Here is a 24,638-nt window from a genome sequence, read left to right as displayed (position 1 = left end):
AAGTTTCATATCTGCTCAAGAGCCCCCCTGGTGGTTGAAGAAAAATCCACATATATATGAAAAAAAAACACTGAATGCTCTCTGGTATTGTTCAGGGGGCCGGACCAAATGAGGAGGCGGGCCGGATCCGGCCCGCGGGTCGTAGTTTGGGGACCCCTGCTCTACTGTATCAAATTGACATAGGAATAACAGAGAGTTGGCCATTCTAAGGTAAAAACCCAGCGCATACAGTGTTCATGTTTTGTTTTTTTTTCATCCAGACAGCTTCCCGCGCCCCCCCTGCAATGACACGGCGCCCCCCCCTAGGGGGCGCGCCCCACAGTTTGGGAACCTCTGGATTAGGCTAACATTGCATATGGATTAATTCTAGTTTAAATAGACCCATCATGAACTACTGACAACATGTCTCTGAAATTGCAAGCAAAAATTTAGTATTTATTTGCTGAAAATGAGAATAGTGAAAAGGATGCAGTGCTTTCAGACCTCAAAACAAGTTTATATTCATTTAGAAACAATAATACTAATGTTTTAACTCGGGAAGAGTTCAGAAATCAATATTTGATGGAATAACCAGGAGGTTTTCAATGGGGTTCAGTGCAGTGGGCTCTTTATTTTTTCCAGAGCTGTATATGTAGATGTTGTACGTTTCACATTTGTCTCAATCAAAGGTTATGCTGGTGGGTAAATAAACACTTCTTTTTGTATTTCAAATTGTTTTAAAGACTCCTTGAGTGTGAAATAAACCCCCTGAAGTTTGATCATTTGAAAGTATTGGAAATTTTGAGCTAGATTTGATCAGATGCAGTTCAAATTATTAAAAAAAACACAGTAGCCCTTTAATACATTGCCAAATAGGATTCTCAAAGTAGACTACCAGCGTCATTATCCAGTAGCAGTTCAAAGTTATATTTCATTGCAGTGCTTGAGCATAAAACATAATTAAATGATAGGAAGCTCAAATTGAAATTCAAAACTTTTACTTGATTTAGAGAGATGCAGTTGCTTTTTTGGAAAATGTTCCTGCTCATCTTCATGTCTTTTTCACTGCAACTAAACCCTTTTTACTGTTTAAGTTCCTAATGAATTAAATGTTTTACCAGAAACAAGTTTGATCCAAACTGATGGATGTTGCATGTTTTTCTTAATGCAAGAAAATCAATTATTTGAAGCCCATATGCCGTTCAATCTGCTAACTAGATGGAAGGATTTTATAGCAACGTTTCTGTGGTGAAGGAAAAATATAATGATCTAACAAAACTATTTGCATTAGATTGTAACAGAAATTAAGCACATTAAGAATATGGAAAGAATATGAATTGTTGCACAAAAAGGAAGCTGCAAGCTTTGCGTTGCTTCACTTATAAGCATTTTGCTATGACTGTTCTGCAGTTCAGCCCAGAGTCTCAAATCGTTTCAGTCCGGCCCTGGAAAACATCCTGAGCACGTTGGAGCTTGCGAAAAACCCCACAAGGGAGGAGTCACGAGGCGCAAGACAGGAAGGAAGGACGAACATTTACCGACTACGCTTATGGAGTGGGGATAACATGACTGTACGCTTGATAACTTTAGGTGACTGACAAAGAGTTTATTATCCGATTTGGATTAGTTACCATCCGGATTTACAGGACGCACCGGCCGGTTCGGAGGTGGAATTGAGTCTGCGCCAAAGGAAGACTAAAGAACCAACCACAAGTTAGTATCAAAACTAAATGAATAACGCTTTTTATTTGTTCGGTTAGTGTACTATTTATAATGTTTAATATTTTTGTACATGAAGGTATTTAGAAACAAGGCCAAACACATTTTTGTTTTTCGAAACTCCAGTCGCGGATTTCAGCAAACATCTATATTCTTACCCTTTAAATCTTTTTACAGATTGTCACGTCACAGCCACAAAGTTTTATATATTTTATTACGAATTATTGTAAGAAATGGAAGGATAATCTGATAAACTGGGCGTGCGTATATCTCCTTTTATTCCGATACCCTTAAATAAAATGCAGTGTAACTAGAAGTCACCTAATTTTTAAACAGGTTACACCAGTCTGTAATTTAACCTTAGCGTTAGTCAACCTGTTCCGTGAATTTGTCAACAGTTTCTGCGAGAGTAAGCAAATATGACTTAACAGGGAAGACACTAGGGAAGAAGTTTAAAGGTTGGATTATAATTCTCAAACTCGGAGCTTCTCTCTGCATGCTGTTCAATCCATCATCTGTAAATGTCAAAGGCTCAGCTGCTAATCTACCAAAACATGACATTTCACTTAACACGTAACATTGTAACATTGTAGAGGTCCATTGTAACTCTGGGAAAGATGTAAAAATCAGAGGTTGGAGAAGCCAAAAATTCATTAGTTTTTCACTCCATGAATATGGCTTTTGTGTAAGAGGTGAAAATATGAAGCATTGTTCAATAAAAAATGCTTAAAATGTTCATCATCTTTGAACACAGAGTTCTCTCAGTCAAGCACAGTGGTAGCAACTGGAAAGGTTTAGATCAAAGCATATTTGGGATGGTCCAGTCAAAGTCCAGACTAAACATAATTAACGATTTATGGGAACATTTGAAAGTTAATGTTCATAAACACTTTCGGTAACACTTTATTTGAAGGGGGTGTCGAGAAAAGTCGAGCTCAGCCCACTTCCCCATGCTGGAGATTTTAGTTTAATAATAACAATAAATAAAGTTATCTTTAAAACTTTACACAGGTGACATCAAGACCCAACAGTAGAGTCAGACGGTAATAAAATTAATCTGGTTGTGTGTGTTGTTATTGTGTCCTGCTTTAATTCTACTTTTTTCTATATAATCATAAAAAATCATAGTCTGACAGAAGGAAAGTTATGAAACAGGAAAAGCAGGTTTCCTGGAAAAAGAGGAAGTTTCCAGCCTGCAGTGATTAAAAATAGTTCAGACTGCTCATTTTGAGCACTAAAGGTTTAAGGAATAAAAACTAGACGTTTTGAGTAATTGGATAAAACCCAGAGTAAAATACTTAAATTAATAATGATAACTTATGATTAAGCCGATAATTAATATTGGTTTAACCGGTGGTTGATGTTGGTTTGATTATAAGAATATTTACACTTACTCTTATACTTATTGAAATACTTACAGGTGAAAGAAGTAACTGTAACATGGTGTCAAATGATTAGAATAATGAATTATTATTGGTTTCTTTTCAGAAATGTCTGTAATAACTCACATCATGATTATAATAAGAGTAACTAATAAGTAATGGTTATTATAATATTATAAGTGAATGCTAAATCAGAGAAACTAAAAGGTTATAAATGTGATTTTGACATTGAACTGGAAATGGTGTAAAATGTGTAACTGTAACTAAAGGTCACTGATGTTGTGTTGGAGGTAGATGGTAGGTGAAAGGTCAGGTGGAAAGAGGAACTGATGGGAGAGCGGAGGTGTCTTAAGGCCTTATTGCTAAACTTTAAACGTACCTAAGAGAAGGTTAGACACAAGAGGGCTGTTGAGCAACTCGGGGACATTAGAACAGACATCAGGTCATGTCCAAAGATGGTGATGGATATGAGATTATCGGTCCAAGCAGTCAGCCAATGAAACAGGCACAGCAACAAAGCTAGCCAATGCAAATGCACCAAAAGGGTGGATAAACCCTATATAAGGTGAGTGCAAAAGAGGAATCTTTGGTTGGATCCTTCAGGCAGCTTCGAGCCAAGATCGAGATGGACAAAGAACTCTGCAGCTGAAGAAGAGCCGGGGCCACAGAACCGAAGACTGTTCTGCACATGGGGACCAACCCGTTAGCCCCGCAACATGTGGCTTCAAATTGCACTTTTCTCAGCTGGGTTCGAGACCCCAAAGACAAAGCCAAAGACAAATACCAAGGCAAAGATGAAGATAAAGACAAAGACAAAGAACAAAGGCAAAGAGGAAGAACTGGTGTGTTCCTTCCATGAGACCAGCCCTTCTACATCTCGAGAGACCAGAAAGATGGTGAGACGAGGAGAAAGGAGCTACAGAGCTGCAAGACAAGAAGGAGAGGGCCGCTACGAGCATGAGGAAGTCACCCTGAGGCCCGAGACCTGCCGCTCTGACTCAGTACTCTTCCTGTACTGGAAGAGTACAGCGACGTCACCCCCCTCCTCGAGGTCGGACCTTTCACATGCTGGGAACCCAACACCCTCCTGCAGGTCTGCGTTGTCATCCTCTGGAAAGAGAAGATGGTCCTCTGGGATGTGAAGATGCAGATCCTCTGTTGTCACCAAGGCCTCAGCAGCCGATGTGAAGATGAAGATTCTCAAAACTCCACTGCTCTTTGACACCCCCTCCTCGGAGTTTTGATGCCTCCCAGGAAGTGACGAGTGTCGAAGAGAACCCAGGTCGCTCTGATCCTCAGCTGGATGAACTGTCGGTTCTTCAGGATGTGGAATATCCTTAGGGACAGGTTGATGGGCTGACGGGCTGAGGCAGAAACCTCCAAAAAAAAAAAAAAATCTGGAAGTTCAGCAGAACAAAGCAAAAAGCATAAGCAGCATGACGCTTTATCCACAATCGTAATCCTTTTCCGTCGCTGGAGGTCATTAAGGGGTACTGGAGTTGTCGAGGCATCAGAAGTTGTTCAGGTCCTGGGAGGAAACTGTTGACCCTTCCCCTTCCAGGTGTTCAATGCTTTGTTGCAGGATGATCTTGGTGGTTGTCTATGATGCCACTCCTTCCTCACGACTTCAGTCCCTTTTCCATTTTAATCCATCCGTTTGTGACAGGAGTTCTTCTTTAGCATAATCCAATTTCTTCAGGGCCCTCCCAGTCAAAGCCTTGAAGTTGTTCTTTGAATGGCAATCATCCTGTAATAGTGGCAAGTCTAACACAGGATGGCATGTTGCTTGATTCTTGCAATGTTCTGGTTCGCTTTAGCTAAGAACTGGCTTGAGCACTGACCTTGTGGACCCCTTTCCTCATTAATAGTACTGTTTTGCAGTGCAGTACTTGCTTCACAAAATTCTTTCCATTGAATTTCAGCTTGATCACCGTTGTTGCAGGCTGATCTTGAGCTTTAATCCAAACTTTCTGCCCTGTTTTCAATGACACTGCAAACCGCAACTTCCCCTTTCCCTCTCTGGGCCAAAAGGAGAAGCGCCTCCGCCCTCCTGCTTTCCGTGACGTGAACGGAGTTTCTCTGCAGGGGAAGACCTACTCTTCTACAGCTGTCACTGTTACACCATGTCCATCAGCACCAAGAGGTACTCCTGACCTCTCTTTTCTGTTATCCATGGGGTCTGCTACATCCATGCAGATTAAAGCCCTGGGTAATGTGCTCTTTGATGAACAACCCTTCCATCCGCTGCCCTGAGAGCCCTGCGTATGGACCACATACTCACAGTCTCACAGCTGCATCGGACGGTCTGAAGGGACGTCCAAAGGTCTTGTTCCACCAGTTCCTCACGTGTAGACCGTACGCCTGCATGTCCTAGGGCTCCATGCACGCCTCGTACGACCTCATACACGTGCTCTTCTGGGACCTCCCTTCCCTTGGGAGAACTGTCCCACTTCTCGATTCTGGCAAAGACAACCTTCCTTTGATTCGCTCGAGTCCATGTCTCAAATCCCTCTCCACACAGAATCACTCTCACTGGGGCTGACTGGAACGGGGATTTAGACAGGGATCAATCTTCATCTTCTCTTCCTTCATCCATGATTGTCTTTGTCTTCGAGTCGCCTTTCCCCCAAAGCCTCTCTTTAGCCTTCAAGCAGGGATGGGTTTAGGCTATTGGCTACTGGCTTCTCGTCCGGATATTCGACTCTATCCTCAGCAGAAGCTCTCCCTCACCTGCATGCCATACAGTTACTGCGAGGGTTGTGACTGACAGCCGGATCAGTCACCACTAACTCTATTCCTTAAGAGCTAGCCTCCAAGTGAGCTATTCAGATACTCGCCTCTGTTTTTACTGACTTGGTTAAAGTGGGGTCCTCCTACTCCTTTGGGAGGAGCCCACCTCTTCTCAAGGGGCGGTGCCCCACCTCTTCTCAAGGGGCGTGGCCCCACGTTGGGCGCCACCTTGTTGTTGCACAACCCCCCCCCCCCCTTCTCTCTCTCTACTTCCTCTTCTGAGAGGAGGGAGATGTTGCTCCCAGCTCTCCGTCTAACGGGTGAATTGAGTTTCCTAAATCTGCCGAGATTTACCCTACCCAGAACTGAAGTAAACTCTGTTTAAGCTGGGTGCGAGAAAGACTAGCCTGGTTTCTAACGACCTCCATCCAGATGTCCCACCCTTTTTCACCCTGTGAATTAGCCAGATAGAGTAGCCCGGAATCAGCTAGTTTCACAGAGCACACCTGTTAACGGTCGCTCTTTCTCTTATTACAACTTGCACTTGTTATTGAACCAGGTTGGTTTTAGTGACTCGGGCGAGTCCCAAGGGTGTTGTTCTAGTTTTGGCCAAAAGCAACCTATAAAACATTTTCCTCTTTCTCCTCCCAGAATCAAACTTCATAGCTATTTTACAACCATCAAAGAACTTTAAGGTGACTCATTAACTGAATGTCCACAACATCTTTTAGATTTTCTTAATGCTAATTATTTTATTAGTAAGGCAATTTTGCAAGGGTCAGTACAGCTTAAATCAGTAGCAGAAATAATCAAATAAGTAAAATCAATAATCTAGCCTATCTTTCCCTAATGCTGACACTGTGAACTAAAAAAGGAAAACTTTGAAAGAGACGGACGGAGTTTGGCATTTTGAACCCCAGAACTGGCCTGATGATGAAAAAGGCGTTGCAGCAGCAGGAGGCTCCCAGTACAGGAAGAGTACTGAGTCAGAGCGGCAGGTCTCGGGCCTCAGGGTGACTTCCTCATGCTCGTAGCGGCCCTCTCCTTCTTGTCTTGCAGCTCTGTAGCTCCTTTCTCCTCGTCTCACCATCTTTCTGGTCTCTCGAGATGTAGAAGGGCTGGTCTCATGGAAGGAACACACCAGTTCTTCCTCTTTGCCTTTGTTCTTTGTCTTTGTCTTTATCTTCATCTTTGCCTTGGTATTTGTCTTTGGCTTTGTCTTTGGGGTCTCGAACCCAGCTGAGAAAAGTGCAATTTGAAGCCACATGTTGCGGGGCTAACGGGTTGGTCCCCATGTGCAGAACAGTCTTCGGTTCTGTGGCCCCGGCTCTTCTTCAGCTGCAGAGTTCTTTGTCCATCTCGATCTTGGCTCGAAGCTGCCTGAAGGATCCAACCAAAGATTCCTCTTTTGCACTCACCTTATATAGGGTTTATCCACCCTTTTGGTGCATTTGCATTGGCTAGCTTTGTTGCTGTGCCTGTTTCATTGGCTGACTGCTTGGACCGATAATCTCATATCCATCACCATCTTTGGACATGACCTGATGTCTGTTCTAATGTCCCCGAGTTGCTCAACAGCCCTCTTGTGTCTAACCTTCTCTTAGGTACGTTTAAAGTTTAGCAATAAGGCCTTAAGACACCTCCGCTCTCCCATCAGTTCCTCTTTCCACCAGACCTTTCACCTACCATCTACCTCCAACACAACATCAGTGACCTTTAGTTACAGTTACACATTTTACACCATTTCCAGTTCAATGTCAAAATCACATTTATAACCTTTTAGTTTCTCTGATTTAGCATTCACTTATAATATTATAATAACCATTACTTATTAGTTACTCTTATTATAATCATGATGTGAGTTATTACAGACATTTCTGAAAAGAAACCAATAATAATTCATTATTCTAATCATTTGACACCATGTTACAGTTACTTCTTTCACCTGTAAGTATTTCAATAAGTATAAGAGTAAGTGTAAATATTCTTATAATCAAACCAACATCAACCACCGGTTAAACCAATATTAATTATCGGCTTAATCATAAGTTATCATTATTAATTTAAGTATTTTACTCTGGGTTTTATCCAATTACTCAAAACGTCTAGTTTTTATTCCTTAAACCTTTAGTGCTCAAAATGAGCAGTCTGAACTATTTTTAATCACTGCAGGCTGGAAACTTCCTCTTTTTCCAGGAAACCTGCTTTTCCTGTTTCATAACTTTCCTTCTGTCAGACTATGATTTTTTATGATTATATAGAAAAAAGTAGAATTAAAGCAGGACACAATAACAACACACACAACCAGATTAATTTTATTACCGTCTGACTCTACTGTTGGGTCTTGATGTCACCTGTGTAAAGTTTTAAAGATAACTTTATTTATTGTTATTATTAAACTAAAATCTCCAGCATGGGGAAGTGGGCTGAGCTCGACTTTTCTCGACAGGGGTTGAATAAGACTGACATGACACTGTCATAAACACCTGTCATGAACATGAATAAGCCTTCATGAATATTTATGACTGTTGTCATAAAGTACAAACCTGGTGAAAGTACACCTGAAAAGATACTTCCATAAAGTATTGACACCGGAGGCATAAGTACAACTGCATGCCACACTTTTCAGTAGGGATGCACCATTATGAAAACTTGGGCCGATATTGATATCTGATAAATATTGCTGTTTTGGCTGATAACTGATATTTATCTACATCACTGATGTAGATAAATATATTTTTATATTTTAGTCCTCATCCGACACCTTGAAACAAACAACCACATCGATAACTTCACCACTGCTTCTGTTAAACTCAGATGTTAATATCAGCCCAGTTTTATTCATTGGACGGATACCAATATGTTACAAAATGACTAATATCAGCTGATACCGATGTTAGTGCCCATGCATCTCTACTTTTCAACTTTTTTCTTGTAAAGCAAATGAAAATAATATTTTTCTATCATCTTTTCAGTCATGCACTTCAATGTGTGTTTATCACATAAAATCCCTGTAAAATACAGTAAAGCTTGTGACTATAGTATAACAAAACAGGAAAAATTAGAAGGCTTGGAATCCGTTTACAAAGTGCTGTACGGAGTTAGATTAGTTTTGTTTTTTGTTTTTTTTACACTGAGGATTGGAGGTACACAATATGTCGTATCATAATCATCATTGCAATACTGCTGGGTACCATGCATAGAAATCCTGCAGGCCGATAAAATCTTTTAATATGTTGAAAAGGTGGCATCCCCTCACTGCCGACACTTGTGTGTGTTGACTTAGATGCTACAACTCACAAACAGTGACGTGGTCATTGTGAGTCAGAAAAATGTAGATTCATTTAGCCAAATATTGTGATCACAATATTATACCATTATATCAACACATAGAAATCGATGGCACCTAATATTGCAATTATACTTTTTACTGGTATCAAGCAGCCACCAACTACTGAGGAACTACTGGCCTATAACTCATGTTCTGACATGTTGACACAAAGGAAAGCCATCCTCTGGAGCTAACGGATAATAAAATAAATAATACTAGAGTAATTAATTATTTTATTGAAAACACATATTCAACAGATAAATGAACAGATAAATAAAAAGCACAAGGATTGGCCCAAAAATGACTTAATTAAGGAGAGGATTTCCTCCTCACACAGGTAATGTGTGGCCTGAGATAATGCAAATAAATAATGTTTTAATAAATAACCCGATACAAATTACAAAGCAATAGCTCCCAACAACGAGCAGCTGACAGCAGTTAGAGGCAGTTAACATTTGTAAAACTAAACATAGCTAAAATGGACAACATTAATAATGATAACAGTTAAAAGTGTAAACAAAACATAGCAAAATTACTCATGAAACACTGAATATTTTGAAATTTGCCTAAAGTGTATGTTAAAAACATTTGTAAAGAAAACACAGAGCTGATATTTATACATACCACAGTTACCAACAGGGGGGGAGGAGCTGTCAGTAACCGGTTGCTATGGTAACCACAGAGAGCAGCATAGCAGAACTGAACAAAATTAATTCAAAGAATAAATACACAAATTTTGACAAACTTTATATCTACAATATTGTTAAATAAAACCCTGTTACACTTAGACGTAACTCAGTACATTTCTGAAAGTTGAAGATTCAGAAATGTCCTTTTTTTTCTAGAACATTTCTGAGAGTAAGTCTTAAAAGTTTTTTGTTTTTTTTTAGACAATGGCCTTAATACGCTATTGTAATTTCCTCATGTGGTTTATGACTAAACCGCACCACAAAACTATCTAGAAGTAGTTTTGTGTCTGTATCTTTTTGCACTTAGTGGCATATTAACAAAATAATTAACCCATTTAACATCAACATTTATGTTGTTTGAATATCAGCCCAACACACAGAACACAATGGCACCTTTTGCTGTGTGTATTTAGTAATAAATCACATTTAACTTTGCATAAACATTTATTAGGTTTACTGAGGATAATATGTGTGATGAATGATCACATTCACTTCAACAGAAACAGTTCCTACTGCTTTAATGTTTACAGTTTGAATTCCTGATGGCTACAGAAATAACAGAGAGAAGCTTCTCCTTGCTGGAACGTATCCATGTGAAACTAGGGGTAAAGTGAGTGCCACCCCCAACCAGCATGGTGTCAGCCTTTTCAGAGGTATGCAACACCTCTTTGGTACAATACTTGCTCTGGGCACAGTCTGAACTATAAAAAAATGTGTTTTTCTGAAGAAAGAGCACATTTATTATCTTGCAAAAGATATACTTTATAGCTTTTCCTCATTTTATTACGATACTGTGTTACTTCAATGTGTTTGTTGGGATTGTTTATGATTGCCCAACTCCCTGCTTAATTGTGACAAGTGATTAAATACTTTCTTGTGTAAATGTGTTACACTTTATTTGAACTGCATAGTCACATAATAAAGTTCTAATATTAATATTTATGTGGCCCTTTGTGTGTGCAGTCTAAGCCCACTGAGCCACTGCTGCCTGTAAAGTGGTGTCATGTGCATGGCTGAATTGGAAACGTCTGATTCCTGCTTGCCTGTCTTTGTTACGGAGAAAGTAGGAGGTACTAGAGAAGGGATGAGGAAAATTTGTTCCTGGGGAATTAAGAGGGAAAACGTGGCCTAAGTTTGAGCTCTAAAACCAAACTTTGGGGAATCAAACTTCCCGTTAACCTACTTGTAACATATTTCTCCCAATCCTTTCAAAGTGGGCTATTATGTTTCTGCATATTCCTATTCATTCTGCCTTTACTGTGAGTCTTCACATGGCTCTTCTGGTTTTTCATTTATTTGCTGTTGTATTCCTTTACTAATATATGGTTCTTTTTTCTAGATTCAGGGTGCACACATGCCATTGGGCCGGAAGAAAGGAAAGGCCCTCTGCATGTTGATGATGATAAACATCTTCATCTGTGTTCTGGTGGGTGTTTCATGGAAACTTGGGCACAAAGGCGGTCCGAAGGGGATTCGGATTCCATCCAAGAGGTTCTGGCACCTAACGTTAGTGAGCAAATCCTTCTGGAACAAGGAGCAGCAGCGCTTGGACGTGATTAACAACCCGCTTATCAACGCAGAACTCTTTGGAGGCTCCTTCATTTCTCTGCCGGATTGGCTTAATGATACCGGACCTCTTGACCCATGTGAAGCAGATTACCGGGTCCCAATGCAGGTTTTGGACTACAACACCCTACCAAAGCGGTTCCAGGACTTTCTCCTACACATGCGCTGTAGGATGTATCCAATGCTGATAAATCAGCCCCACGTCTGCGATAAAAAACCCTTCCTTCTGCTGGTGGTCAAGTCGCTGATGCCGCATTTCGACCGGCGCCAGGCCATTCGCCAGACATGGGGGCGCGCTGGCTTCTTAGCCAATCGGAGTGTGGTGACCGTGTTCCTGCTTGGCAGTACTTCATCGGTGGACAACTTCCCCGACCTGCAGGAGATGCTAAACCACGAGGCTAAGCTTCACAAAGACCTGCTGCAGTGGGACTACAGGGACACATTCTTCAACCTCACCCTTAAAGAAGTCCTTTTTCTAGAGTGGTTCAGCACGTACTGTCCTCACGCTCAGTATATTCTCAAGGGTGACGATGACGTCTTTGTTAACACCTTACAAATAATTGACTTCCTAGGAGGCCTGTCTAAGGGCAAAGGCAAAGATTTGTTCATAGGTGATGTTATCAAGAACGCAGGTCCACACAGAAACACAAAACTGAAGTATTTTATCCCTGAGAGTGTATTTGTGGGGCAGTACCCGCCTTACGCTGGCGGTGGAGGCTACCTGCTCTCTGGGGATTTAGCAATCCGTCTTTCCAACATTTCTCAGCAGGTGGTCTTGTATCCCATTGACGATGTCTACACAGGGATGTGTCTGGAGAAGCTGGGCCTGGTGCCTGAAAAGCACCCAGGATTTAGGACGTTTGACATTGAAGAGAAGTACAGGGACAACCCATGCATCTACAGAAGCCTGATGCTGGTTCACAGTCGAACACCGCAGGAGATGCTGGAGATCTGGCCGTGGATTACTCACCCTGAGCTGAGCTGCCAGTGACCCGTTTCAACTGGTTTTAAAGTTGTCAGACAATCTTCTCTGCATTTCATTGAGTATTTTAAATATGTTTTTTTTTACATATTTGTTAAAATGGTCATTATGCCATGAAATTATAATATGAGATAATCTGAGAAAAAAATCTGCCAGTGCTCCCAGTTCCTGCTACATAGCTCCATCAAAAATAACTAATCAGAGCCAAGAGGCGGGTCTTACTGCAGTCAATCATCCTCATATATGAGCTGCACTCACTCTCCCCTTTCTCTCTGCTACCACAAAGGAGCATATTATGCTAGCATGATCTAGCATAACTAGCATTGTTGGTTATGTTAACTATGCTAGTTAGCATAGCCAAGTAGTTTTCCTGAAACTGTAAGTTGTTTCTGCAATATTAGCACATTTAACAGAACGTACATGAGAATGATTGACAGCGCTAAGACACTCCTCCTGGCTCTGATTGGTTGTTTTTGACCAGGAGCTGTGCATTTCTGCTGATTCTAATTCAGAGAGGAGGTGGAGGAAACTGATCTTTTCACAGACTATCCGTCTTATGCTGTACTGTCACGATAGTTTTAACAAATATGTAAAGAACATATTTTTGCAAAAGATGAAAAATGCGTCTTTAAAGTAATTATACAGTTTTATTGATTTAAATAGGAGTATTTCATTAAAGTACAAGGATTAAAATGTTACTGTGTGAATTACTGGTTTTGTAATGAACTGGAGGAGGTAACTGAGGAGGATGAGGTCTGAGAACATCGCTAAGTGTTTCATATCAGTTGATATAGATATTTATTGGTTAATTTTCTTGTTTTAAATATCTGAAATACTGCCAACCTGGAGGCATGACCTTTCCTTTATTATCCACAATTTCCTTTTGACTCATTTTCTCCTTTCACTTTACACTCATTTATTTTTAAGCAGTTATGAGGCAGAGTGGCAAAACCTGAAACTGCACCTGTGAAGGTTACTCTGCAGGTTGTTGCTAGGTAACCAAAGAGTGAGTGAGTTAGTTGATGCCACCAACCTTGGTCAGCTCAGCTAAAGCATTTCTTCTGCCTACATCCCCCAGAATGCCATGCAGTTCTGATTGGAGGTTAAGTGGAATTATTACACTATCTATTGATATTGATCATACTTAATCAAAACCATAAATAAAATGGATTATGAAGTCTCTGTAAACAAAAAGAATCCTTGAATCCTTGAAAACTGCCCTTCAAAAAATATTAATCATCATAATGGAAATTATCAAGATCATTTTAATTTATCATGTAATTAATAAATAGGACTGTCATAATAACAAACGCTGCTGAATGATAAACTATCCCAATATTTATTGCAATAAATGATCATATTTTTTGTTTTGAGACCATTTTAAAGTAATTTAATGATAAAGGCAAAAAGGAAGTTTGTCCTCTTAAAGTCTAATAAACTTTAATTTTGTATAGAACATGTAACACTGGAGCTGGTAGATATTTTAAATAATAAAAATAAAACACCACGCAACCAAAAACAATAAATAAAATTTAAATGATAACACACAACAGAAACTATACATAAAATTATTTAGGATGTCTCTGTAAACAAAATTGCCATTGAAAAAATATTAATAATCGCAGTGGAATTTATTGAGATCATTATAATGTGATATGCTTTTTGCGACAGGCTGAGTTGTAAATTGTATTTTTATTGAATATTATTGTTGTTTTTGAATAGCTGAAAGGTTCATAAAAGAAACAATATTATTTAGTTGTTGTATTTTACTTGTTTAAACAAGTAATTTGTCTAAAAACTTCAGGAGTACACTGAACCTACTTGTGGAGTTAAGACGTCCATCCATCCTCGGATCAAATTTGAAATACTACAGCGACATCTGCTGGACGAAATAAACCCCGCAGGCTGTAAAAGGAAATCCAATCATTACTTGATGAGGTTCACCTGCGTGGACAGGAAAGGGAAAGGAGTTTGATTGAAACAGAGAAGTTTTCTTTGGCCTGGTTCTTTTTTTCCTTACTCCAATAAAAAGTTGAACAGTAAAGGTAAAGGTAGTAAAATGCCTAAAAGGAGCAGCTTGAACTTTCCAAGCACGCTGCTGGTGTTCCTGTTGACATTTGGGAAACGTTGTGACGCACAGGTTGGTTAAGGAGACGTTCCCCCGAAAGCAGCTGCTTCTGGGTTAACTCTTCATGTTGCTGTATTTACATGACCGTCTTTTCTCCGCAGGGGAACACAGAAGGAGTCAACAGGCTTCCAGGTGAGAATGCGTTGTGTTTTCTCTGTTACAACAAGAACTTATACAACTTGTACAGTAAAAAATAAGGTGCATAATTATACAGTGAAAAATACAGCATTTAAAAAAAATGCAGAAAAGCTTCCTGTTTTATTTAAAGCGGGTTTTATTGGTGTAATGCCACAGGATATTAAATTCATACCAACTAGCAGAATATTAGGCTCCTGACAATCTTTTTGTTTTGTATTTAGTTGAATTTAAAAAATGTGAAATTACATCTACAGTAAGCTGTGATGTCTTGGTTGCTTTCCATCTTAACAAAGACTTACTTATCTCAAACCATAGCTCTGGTGTGTAAGCCTGTTGCAATTAACCAGTTAATTGCATGATGAATTAAAATGAGCTTGATGATTTTCATTCTGATATTACTATTTGTTTTTGAAGGGCAGTTTTGTTTAGAGACATCATAATCCATTTTAGTTATGGTTTTAAATGAGTGTAGTTCTTATTTCCATTTTAGTTATTTTGGTTGTCATGATAGTTAAAATATCTCCCATTTACAGTGTTAAGTCTTCTTTACAAAATTATAGTTTATTGGGCTTTGACAGAGGAAGTTTTTATTATTATGGTATTCATTTTATTAATTGTCACTTTACTAAATAATGGCAGTTTTTTTTCTTTTTTTTGTTGCCAAAAGTGATTTCTTTTTCTTTCTTTCTTTTTTTAGTTAAAAAATTGTGATTTATTTTTTTTTTACCTAAATTTTTTGGCAAAAGAAAGGTGCACTTTTTTTCTTTCCTTTTTTTTTTTTTTTTTTTTGCCAAATTCTCTTTTTGTGACAATTATTGAGAAAACGATCTCAAAACAATATCTTACATTTTATCATCTGGTGACAGGCCTATATGTGACAATAGAAGCTCCTGTGGAGCATGAACATTTTGTCAGGCTCTGAGCGTTATCGCATGGTTGGTTTCTTCTTCTTCAGATGGACCCAGAGGGGACAGCAATGCTTTCTTCGCCCTGCGGAGCTGCCACCAGCTGTTGAACAGCGACAGCGGCGAGTTTTTCTCCCCAGACTATTTGTGCTCCAACCCTCCTCTGTGGTGCAACTGGACCATTCAGGTGGAGCCGGGGAAGAGGATTCATCTCCGCCTGGAGGACTTGACCCCTGATGAGGCCTGCCCACTGAAACAGGACCAGATCCATGTGGATGAGCCCGGCGCCCATTCAGGGGGCCACAAGGTGCTGCAGAAGTGCTGGCAGGAAGCCAAGCACACATCGTCCTCCAACACTCTGTATGTGGTGCTCCTGATTGGGGGCTGGCCTGACCCTCCTTACCGGGGTTTTTATGGCCACTACCAAGCATTTGGACCACCGGTGGTTTACAACCCACAGGAAGGCTCAACAGGAAGAAGCCAGGAGTCAGAACGTTCTCCTGGACTGAGTGAATTTGAGCCGTTAGCAAACAACGTGGAGCTGGAAAACGATGACCTGGCGTATGACTATTATGATCAGCAGTTGGCGATGGCTGGGCTGCCCTGGGTGCCGCTGGGTGGAGACGGAGGTGCAGAGGTGAGTTCTCTCTCACATCCAGGCGGTTTCACACAAATTCAATGAAAAAGCAATGAAACATGTTAGGATTATGTCAGTAGTGACATTGTAAGATGTATCTAACATAGTAGCTAATTCGAATAAACATTAGTCAAATGCCATCATCAAGTAAATGTATGAATTAATGTTCCAGTTATTATTAATCAAAAGCAACTCTAAGCAGCTGGGTTTTGGTTTAGATTTAAAGGCACTCAGTGATTCAGCTGTTTTGCAGTTTTCTTTAAGTTTATTCCATATTTCTGGTGCATAGAAGCTGAATGCAGCTTCTCCATGTTTGGTTCTGGAGATGCAGACCAGAACCAGAAGACCTGAGAGATCTGGAGGGTTGATGCAATGTATGTTAGTGTTATGTCATTCAGTAATTTATAAACTAACGGCAGTATTTAAAGTCTGTTCTCTGAGCTACAGGGAGCCAGTGAAGGGACTTTAGAACTGGGTGATGTGCTCTAGCTTCCTGGTTTTGGTCAGAACGCCAGCAGCAGCGTCTGGATCAGCTGAATCTATTTGATGACTTTTTGTTTTTTCGGCAGACCTGTGAAGACACAGTTGCAGCAATCAATGCAAATACAGATATACACAAGGACGAGTTTTTCTAGATCTTGCTGAGACTTTAGTCCTTTAATTTTGGAAATATTCTTGAGGTAACAGATGGCCAATTTTTGTAATTGAGACCTAAATGGCTGATCGCTGATTACGAATCTCTAAGAAGTCTGACCTGCTGATTCTGATTTTGTCTCAACTGTTAAATGTAGCAAGAAAGTTGCTGAGTTGGTGAAAGTGAGGTGACTATTGTTAGCTGCAAACATGCCGACATGACCTTGTGAGCCGACCTTTCGCTCAAACTCATCTCACAAAAAAGAAAAAGAGGACAGTGGCTGATTTTTAGACGTTGGCCGAGGTAGATAAGATTGATGGATAAGATCGGCTTCACTGTGTCGACTGATCAAAAATCTCCCAAAATCAAGGAAATCGGGGCCAATTTATTGGTTCACCTCTAGCAAAAAGTGAATTAATGGGTCCCCTTTAAATGTACTGTTTGCCATCCTAATTTGTGTATTAAATGACCGAGGAGTATTAATAATCTATAACCTCAGACCTCCATATTTAAATATTGTAGACTTTTGCTGAAGTCCAGAACATTATGCTGTGAAGCCGTAAGAAGAGAATCCACAACTATTACAGTAAAAATGTTTTTGATTGTATAAATCTTTAAAGCTGAAATCTTATCCACTCCCAGGCAGTTAAAACCCGCTATCCACCCCTGAAGAACTACTCCCATGTCTACCAGGCTACAGCTGCACCGACGTCCACCCAGAGGACGTTCCGGTCAGGAAGAGGAGCCATTCGCAGCCTTTCCGGCCAGGCCGACTCGGCCGGTCGCTCTGTAATCCCGCCACCACAGCCGCGTGTTGAACTCAAACCTGGCAACGACACTCCAACAGCAAGAAAAGGGAAAGCGGTGGAAGCTGTGTCTGCAGATGAGAGCAGCCTGAATGGTAAGGTCTCTCCTGATGGTTTGGAAAAAGTAGCAGATGACAGACTGCGGGTCAATCAGGCGTCAGACCAGCAAATATCTTCTTCTTCTGACGGCACAGAAACCCAGAATATGGACCACAAGCATAACCAGACTAAAGTGGTGGAACCCCAGTCTGAACACAAAGGGAACTGTGAGTCTATCAATCTGTGTGGATTCTGCAGATTTATGCTTGCTTGTTCACATGTGATGTTGATTCATGAGATGTTGAAAAATCTTAATTTCCCTTTCAGTAGAACCAAAAAGGTCCTAAAGCAAGTCTAAACCCTGAAATCAAATTGGTTTTCTGCAGCTACAAATGATTTTAGCTGGACTATTGGTTCCTTAAATCTTCCAGATTTTTGGCTTTAATATAAGAATACAACAGAATAGAAATGGCATTTATTGTTCCATAAAGGGGGAAATTCAGGCGCAACAGCAGTTACCGGATATCAAGTCGCACCAAATAAAATGTTGTACTCAATACATAGGATGATGTTTTTTCTTACAATGTGTATTGAACTTTAAAATGCATGACGGACTACTTACAATACAGTGTACTGGTAGCACAGAATCAAAAGTAAAAATGGGTCTGTTGTGATGTTTCAGCGTCATACCCAATTTATGAACATTTTAAATGTCAAAGTTTTGCCAAAAGTCTCTGAGTAGCTTGCTAGCCAGAGGAGATATTTGCTATTTTAAAAAAATCAATTTCTGATGATTTCTCTGAACCTGACTTCAGATAATCCAAACTCCCCTTTCATGGCCTTCCCCACTCCCGCTGTCAACAAAGTACTGAAGTAACTGTTGCTCAAACTACATTTTAGATGAGCTACCTTTACTTGGAGATTTGTGATGAGTGAAGTCTTAACCATAGAAACTTCTTGTACTTGATTGATTTATCTCTGCACTTTTTCCACCTCTGCACACAAAACAAAAAGATTTGGTCTTTAAAACAAAAACCAAGAATCCAGAATGTCCCCTCGAAAGATCCTGGTTTAAGTTTTCTACTTGACTGCTTTCAGGAGTTACTGATGAGTACAGAGAGCTGGGATTTAAACTTACACAGTGCATCCTAATTTCCATGCAACTATAAGGTTCGGAGAGCTCAAATTACAGCACAAAAGAACAAAGTGAATGTTTAGTTCTTTAATCTGCAGATGTGTTTTCTTCTGTGTGACTCACAGCAAACATGAAAAATAAATCGGAGAGTCCACATCTGCCTGGTGGTGAGTAGGACCTAAAGTAAAAAATGGCAAAAATAAAAAGTTGTTTTTCGCCAATAATTTTGTAGAATCCTACGACGGCGTACTAGAACCATTGTCAATTTTTTTTTAAAAGTAAATTTCTGTCCAAAAACTGCAATTTTGAGATTAATCTAAAAGATTTTCTACAAAAAAAAACTTGGTAATGTGAGTTTCTAAAATCTTCATTTTTAATTTTTCTTTCTAGAAAATTTGAGATTAATCTCAAAATGTTTTCTATGTACAATTACTCTAATACCCTCTGTAGGATTCTGCTGCGTTCTGAAGCAGCTTTCTCTGATTTATTTTGGGTCGGTTTGACATGGGTTGGTGTGTTTTGGGTCTGTTGACAGATCACCTGTTTGAAGTGGCTGTTGAGGTGAACTTCAGTCACGATGTGGAGGATTCCTGGGACAGTCTGGCTCAGCTGCTGCTGCTGTCAGTGAAGACTTTGGTCTGTTGTTTCAAAAGAGAACTTTATGATCTGAACACAAGAAACGGCATTTCACCGATCTGAAACAAGCTCACTTACCTTTTGTGTTTCTGCAGATCAGCAAACAGCTGGAAGCTCTTCACACACGACTTTCCCTCTCGTCAAAAAGAATTAAGAGGTTTGGTCAGAACGGCCGGTTAGGCTACGATCACACAGCATGTTTTGATACTCGGTTCTGGTTTCATTTTTATTTTGTTACTGAAATCCATTTTTTTATGGTATTCATAATTGATGAACTAATTAATTAAACCAGGCTATAATCTGACTTCCTTGCCAACAGTTTACAACACCAAAGCGACCTGCATGTGGGTGAAATAAAGAATAGTTTGTGAAAACTGTTTCATGGTGATCCTGTGTGCAGGCTGAATGCAGGAGCGCTCTACATCCTTTGGCTGCAGATCAGTCATGGGCCTGGAGGCGTGCAGATCCACAGGGCTGTCCACTCAGCTATGCAGGGGCTCCTCGCCACAGGCGCCAACCTGAGAGTCAACCACAGGAGCGCCGTCGTCTTGTCTGTGTCCACGGCAGGTATCACGTCGGGGCTTCACTGAATCTCTGACATGGACTGGGTTTAGATGAGATGCTATGAAGATGCTGAACAGCTCAAAAACAAATGTCAGGTCGTTGACTAACTTTCCACTAAAGTTTCTGAAAACTGCTGAATCTTTTTGTAGTAAAAGAGCTTAATGTAGGAAAGGTTGAAAACGGATGTTTGTGTAATCAGTAGCCAGCTGTGTGCGTTTCTTTCAGATGTGAATGAATGTGGGACCCAGCTGGTTCTGTGTGACGCTAACGCAGACTGTGAGAACCACTTTGGCACATACGCCTGCCGCTGCAGAGCAGGCTTTAGGGATGAGTCCCGTCTGGGATCCGGGGGAACCACCTGCATGGAGGCGCAGCCAGCAGGTACGGTTGCTCTGACCGACTGCACAGCTTAAAGTTTTTAAACTACAGTTATGATCAATTTACATGGGTTTATGATGGAGCAATCATTGGCTTAACCACAAGGAAACCCAAGCTATTACTCTGGCTTTGCATCAAAAGGCTTTCCTGATGAAAGGATTTTGCTGCTATCAGAGATTGCATCAAAATTTCATTATAAACTTTAAGAAGAAAATGTTGAGGTGTTGTGCAAAAAAACTGCCTAAAAAGGTGAAAAATTTGCAAGCTCACTCTCTTGAAAACGATTCAGTAAAGAAATCCTTATTGGATTGTGACCCAACAGGCCTGGTGTCAAGAAGGACATTGAACATTTCATTGGATGTATTTCCTATTGATATTGATCACGTGTCTATCGTGATATTAACTGACTTGTGAATCAAATCAAATTTTATGTTCAGAATTGTTGTTCCATTAACTTATTGATATAGTTTATTTTGTCTTTATAAAAAAATACTGAAACATTTAAAGGGCCAGCATTATGTTTTCCAGCCATTTTATAACAGTCAAATAACTGTCACCTTCAGTTGTTAGAAAAATGCTATAAATGACTTTAAAAAATGGGACCTCATATTTAGCACCTTGAAATAGGGCCTGTCTCTTTAAGAAACTCCTGTTCTTTCTGAAACGCCGCCTTCAGGAAGTTGTCACAACATCCCTCCTATTAACCCTTTAATAATGTTTTTATCAGCGTTGCACTGAGAAGTATCTCGTATAAAGAGTTTAGCAGATGGACAGTTCCACCAGGTGTCTGCTAAATGCTGCTGGCTAGTCTGAAGGAGCTGAGTGAGAGTCACGAGGGAAGCTTGGTAGTTTGGAAACTGCAGCTCTGAGGAGGAGCTGTGTCTCGAAGGCGGGGCTAAGTCCACCTTGGCATTTTGCACAGCTGAATGGTTGCTATGGAGATTAAAGGATTTCCCAAACATGCATGAAAGAATCAGTTCAACACATCGGGTATGTTTTTGATGAGGGAATACCATGACATGACATAAAGTTAAAGTTTTTTATATAATCCTGCCCCTGTAAAGTATGGAAACATAAGTTTTTAAACCAGACATGAAACATTTCTCCTTGATTGTAGCCAGACTTGCCATAAACATTTCTGGACATCAGCTGTTTTATCCGCCTGCAGGTTGCGGATCCGGCCTGTCCTCGGAGACTAAAGGGGTCTACATCCTGTTCTTCCTGCTCAGCTCCCTCATCCTGACGCTGCTGGCGGTGGCCGGCACGCTCTACCACCGCCATCACTATGGAGGCTTCGTAGTCCGCTGCCCCAGCAGCATTTCCCCACCCGACCCAAACAACAACCATCTCCAACCTGACGACAGTTACTCCACTCCCACTGACTGTGACCTCCCCCCTCCGCCTCCGCCTGCAAGAGGAGGCAGGGATAGCTGGGCTCCAGGGAAGGAGCGCTGCCCCCCTGTGGATCTGCGTCTGCTGCGCTTCAGCTCTCTGCTGCCTGCAGACGGCTACATCGACCCACAGGAGAGCGGAAAGTTGTAACCCATAACCAAGTTTGTCTGCATTCTTTAAGATGCCTTTTTTTCCTCTTCTAAATAATATTCCACTGTATGCAATGTGTTCAATTAAAATATCAACAAAACACCATTTCTCTGTTTTATCTGCTAATATAAACGTGCAGCCATGACTGCATGTTGTATTGGCTGTAGTTTGTATATCTGCCTGCTTAAATCTTCCTACCTGGTACCACAGCATGCAGACAGTGGGGTCCAGTTTTCTAAGCTGGAGAAAACCTCTAATACAGGCTTACAGCAGCTAATCCAAAGCAGTGAAGAATCACTTCTCACCTTATTGTAAGACCCCCAGAAGGTCAACCTACGATGGAGTAGGGCCAGGCCTGAAATAAAACAAATGAAAAAATAGTTTACAATGTGTACAAGAATAGTAAAATGTTGTATTTTAAGTCTGTATTATAATCATCTTGAGATTACAGCAGAAATAAGTAATGTTTTGAGAATAAAGTCAAGAATAAAGTAAAAGGAAAAGTATTATGAGAAGTCATTACAAGAATAAAGCTGTATGACAGTCAATAGTATTCTCGTAACCATTTTTTTGCAATTTTTATTAAAATAATTCTCGATATATTGACTTTATTCTTGTAATCTACTTATTTTTATTAATGTAACTGTCAGTAAAGCCAGTTCTGATGAATAAAAGCAATTCTGACAGAGCAAAAATAAAATGTCATTTCTACCAATTAATTGGCAAACCTAAACAAACACTGGCATAACTCATAAGTCTGAAAAACAAAATGCAACTTTCAAATGTGAGAATTTATAGTGGTTTATTTGTTGACTGGAACAAATTTTAAAATCTGTCTTTTTTTGTAAAGCAGAAGTTATATTGATGAAAATGCATTTGGAATATTACTAAAGCAGATTTTCTAACTGAAACAACATTGCTCCTTTGCTTCTCTTCTCTATGGTTTCCTGCTTTTACACATATTTCTACACTTTGAATATGAAATGAAATAACATCTTGACATAATCTGAAAAGGAAAAGCGGTAAATGACATGCCTTTAAATTTATGTGTGTAGATTTATTGGGCGTCTATTTCTGGGTTAAGATGTGCTACCAGGTGGTGCGCTTTGAAAGTTGCTGCTCGTGCACCGAGCTAATCGCTGAATGCTCCTCACGTCCAGGAGGCAGAATCCCCAAGGACAGAATCCCCACAAAGCTGCTGCTGGGTGAGGAGTAGATGGTTGTCAGCGGTTGGTCCGCCCTGAAGGCTCTGCTTCCTTTCTCTGCTGGCAGCCTGAGGGCCAGAGAGGTCGGCACTTCCTCGTTCTTCCTCTCCTGTGCAAAAATCTGAGCAGCAAGCAGCTGTCAAGTAAACCTCACACCCCTCTCTGTCAGCAATATGCGCAGATTCCTCATCTTTTACTGCCTTTTACAGCCAGATGTCTATTTTCTCACATCTTGCAAGCTTGCAGGATCTCAGATCACCTTTTTGTTTTGTTTATATGCACTGGTTGAAAAAATGCTGCTTGCAGCAATGTAAAAAAAAAAAAAAAGGTTAAGGCATCATAGCAAAAGAGCCTGGTTTCTGGTTATGCCATATCAAATTTATCAAAACTTAAGAATGAAAAATGTGGAGAGGAAAACATGAAGGCAGAAAATTGCACACACTTTGTGCATCAGGTGCTCTTGATTACTTAGCATTGTGAGCAAAGCTTGGCATTTAGTTTCATGTTCTCATAAAACATCCAACACTTATTTACTCATTGAAACATAAAATCTGACTAAAATGTTCTTGTTTCTGCCTCACTTGGTCCATTTTTTTGCACTTTTAGAAGAAAATTCTGCACTTGAGCAATTTTCAATTCGATGTCAACTTTGTGGGCCAAATGGTGAAGCAGCAGGTTTGGCTGCTGTTTTATTGTACATTTATTTGAAGTCATTTTATATATCAAGAAATATTTGTATATTATTTAGGGGTTTTTTTTAGTGAAAAGAATGTAATTTGCTTAAATTTTTCCAACATTTGTTGTTCTCCAGTATTCATTTTGCAAGCACATTGCATTAAATATGTTGATAATAAATGTTTTAAATTTCTAAAACAGTGACAGCTTCTTAAAATAAGAGACTCAAAAGAAGAATAAACAATGCTAATAGATTGTATGGATAATTTTGAACAAAACCGAAAAGTTATTGACCACAAAGACAGAAAAACTGAAAGAAAAATAAAGCATATTGTTTAAGATAAACAAAAAATCCATCAGGATTGAGAGTAAAATGAATGTAGCTCATCAGGGGATGTTCTGGTTTCCAGGAGTCGCAACTGTCTCGTTTTGGGTTTAAAATAAGAACCGTCCGCTGTAGAGGTGGATGCTGGAATCCATCCAGGTTTCTTCCCTCAGCTGTTCTGGCTCCAGCTGAAAAATGCTGACCTTGCATCTACAATCTAGATTAGCAGGTGAGTAATCCCACCAGCATTGGTTAACCTGTAACACTTCCCTTCTCTTGTTGAAGCTGGATCTGCTGCAGTTTATTTTCTTATTAGCAGAGGCGAGTGAAGTGTGATTGGGTGGTGAGCCGTCGCAGGAGCTGCTTGGGCTGATAAGGAGGCAAAACCATCACAACGTGCAGCTCAGAGTCAGCCTGCACCACGAGGGGAGTCCAAATTCTTACAGAGGTATTATTTTAGAGAACAGAATCCAATCGCTAATGCCGTCATAAATGGATCGAAGCAAGCCTGAA

At 40.1% G+C, this 24,638-nt stretch overlaps 2 protein-coding genes across 5 annotated transcripts; both read left to right on the top strand.

The window, feature by feature from the left end:
- The first annotated feature begins 1,440 nt into the window (after nt 1–1,440).
- On the top strand, nt 1,441–13,071 carry b3gnt2a (UDP-GlcNAc:betaGal beta-1,3-N-acetylglucosaminyltransferase 2a). 3 transcript variants are annotated; one of them, XM_088005706.1, is made up of 3 exons: nt 1,441–1,692; nt 10,383–10,483; nt 11,170–13,071. In XM_088005706.1, the coding sequence occupies exons 2-3, from the start codon at nt 10,463–10,465 to the stop codon at nt 12,385–12,387; spliced, it is 1,239 nt and encodes a 412-aa protein (XP_087861832.1). In that variant the 5' UTR covers nt 1,441–1,692; nt 10,383–10,462; the 3' UTR covers nt 12,388–13,071. The 3 variants fall into 3 exon arrangements, with proteins under 3 accessions (XP_087861832.1, XP_087861830.1, XP_087861833.1); XM_088005704.1 differs by having other exon boundaries at nt 10,361–10,483; XM_088005707.1 differs by lacking the exon at nt 10,383–10,483.
- Nucleotides 13,072–14,289: 1,218 nt separating this feature from the next.
- On the top strand, nt 14,290–22,020 carry LOC106927304 (uncharacterized). 2 transcript variants are annotated; one of them, XM_015002786.2, is made up of 11 exons: nt 14,293–14,518; nt 14,608–14,638; nt 15,600–16,186; nt 17,463–17,721; nt 17,821–17,892; nt 18,926–18,967; nt 19,336–19,436; nt 19,532–19,593; nt 19,837–20,003; nt 20,226–20,381; nt 21,547–22,020. In XM_015002786.2, the coding sequence occupies exons 1-11, from the start codon at nt 14,438–14,440 to the stop codon at nt 21,918–21,920; spliced, it is 1,932 nt and encodes a 643-aa protein (XP_014858272.2). In that variant the 5' UTR covers nt 14,293–14,437; the 3' UTR covers nt 21,921–22,020. The 2 variants fall into 2 exon arrangements, with proteins under 2 accessions (XP_014858269.2, XP_014858272.2); XM_015002783.2 differs by having other exon boundaries at nt 14,290–14,518; nt 17,463–17,892.
- Nucleotides 22,021–24,638: the final 2,618 nt, after the last annotated feature.

The sequence above is a fragment of the Poecilia mexicana genome, unplaced genomic scaffold, assembly GCF_051168715.1.
Source record: "Poecilia mexicana isolate PSO_F unplaced genomic scaffold, ASM5116871v1 scaffold_1, whole genome shotgun sequence".
Classification (NCBI taxonomy): Eukaryota; Metazoa; Chordata; class Actinopteri; order Cyprinodontiformes; family Poeciliidae; genus Poecilia; species Poecilia mexicana.
This window is presented reverse-complemented; position numbering and strand designations above follow the sequence as displayed.

Bases quoted from the DNA above. Each gene is read 5' to 3' on its own strand.
- b3gnt2a (XM_088005706.1), top strand. From the start codon at position 10,463: ATGGTGTCAGCCTTTTCAGAG. The intron at 10,484-11,169 runs GTATGCAACACC...TCTTTTTTCTAG, and splicing joins TGGTGTCAGCCTTTTCAGAG to ATTCAGGGTGCACACATGCC.
- LOC106927304 (XM_015002783.2), top strand. From the start codon at position 14,438: ATGCCTAAAAGGAGCAGCTTGAACTTTCCAAGCACGCTGCTGGTGTTC. The intron at 14,639-15,599 runs GTGAGAATGCGT...CTTCTTCTTCAG, and splicing joins AGGAGTCAACAGGCTTCCAG to ATGGACCCAGAGGGGACAGC. The intron at 20,382-21,546 runs GTACGGTTGCTC...ATCCGCCTGCAG, and splicing joins CATGGAGGCGCAGCCAGCAG to GTTGCGGATCCGGCCTGTCC.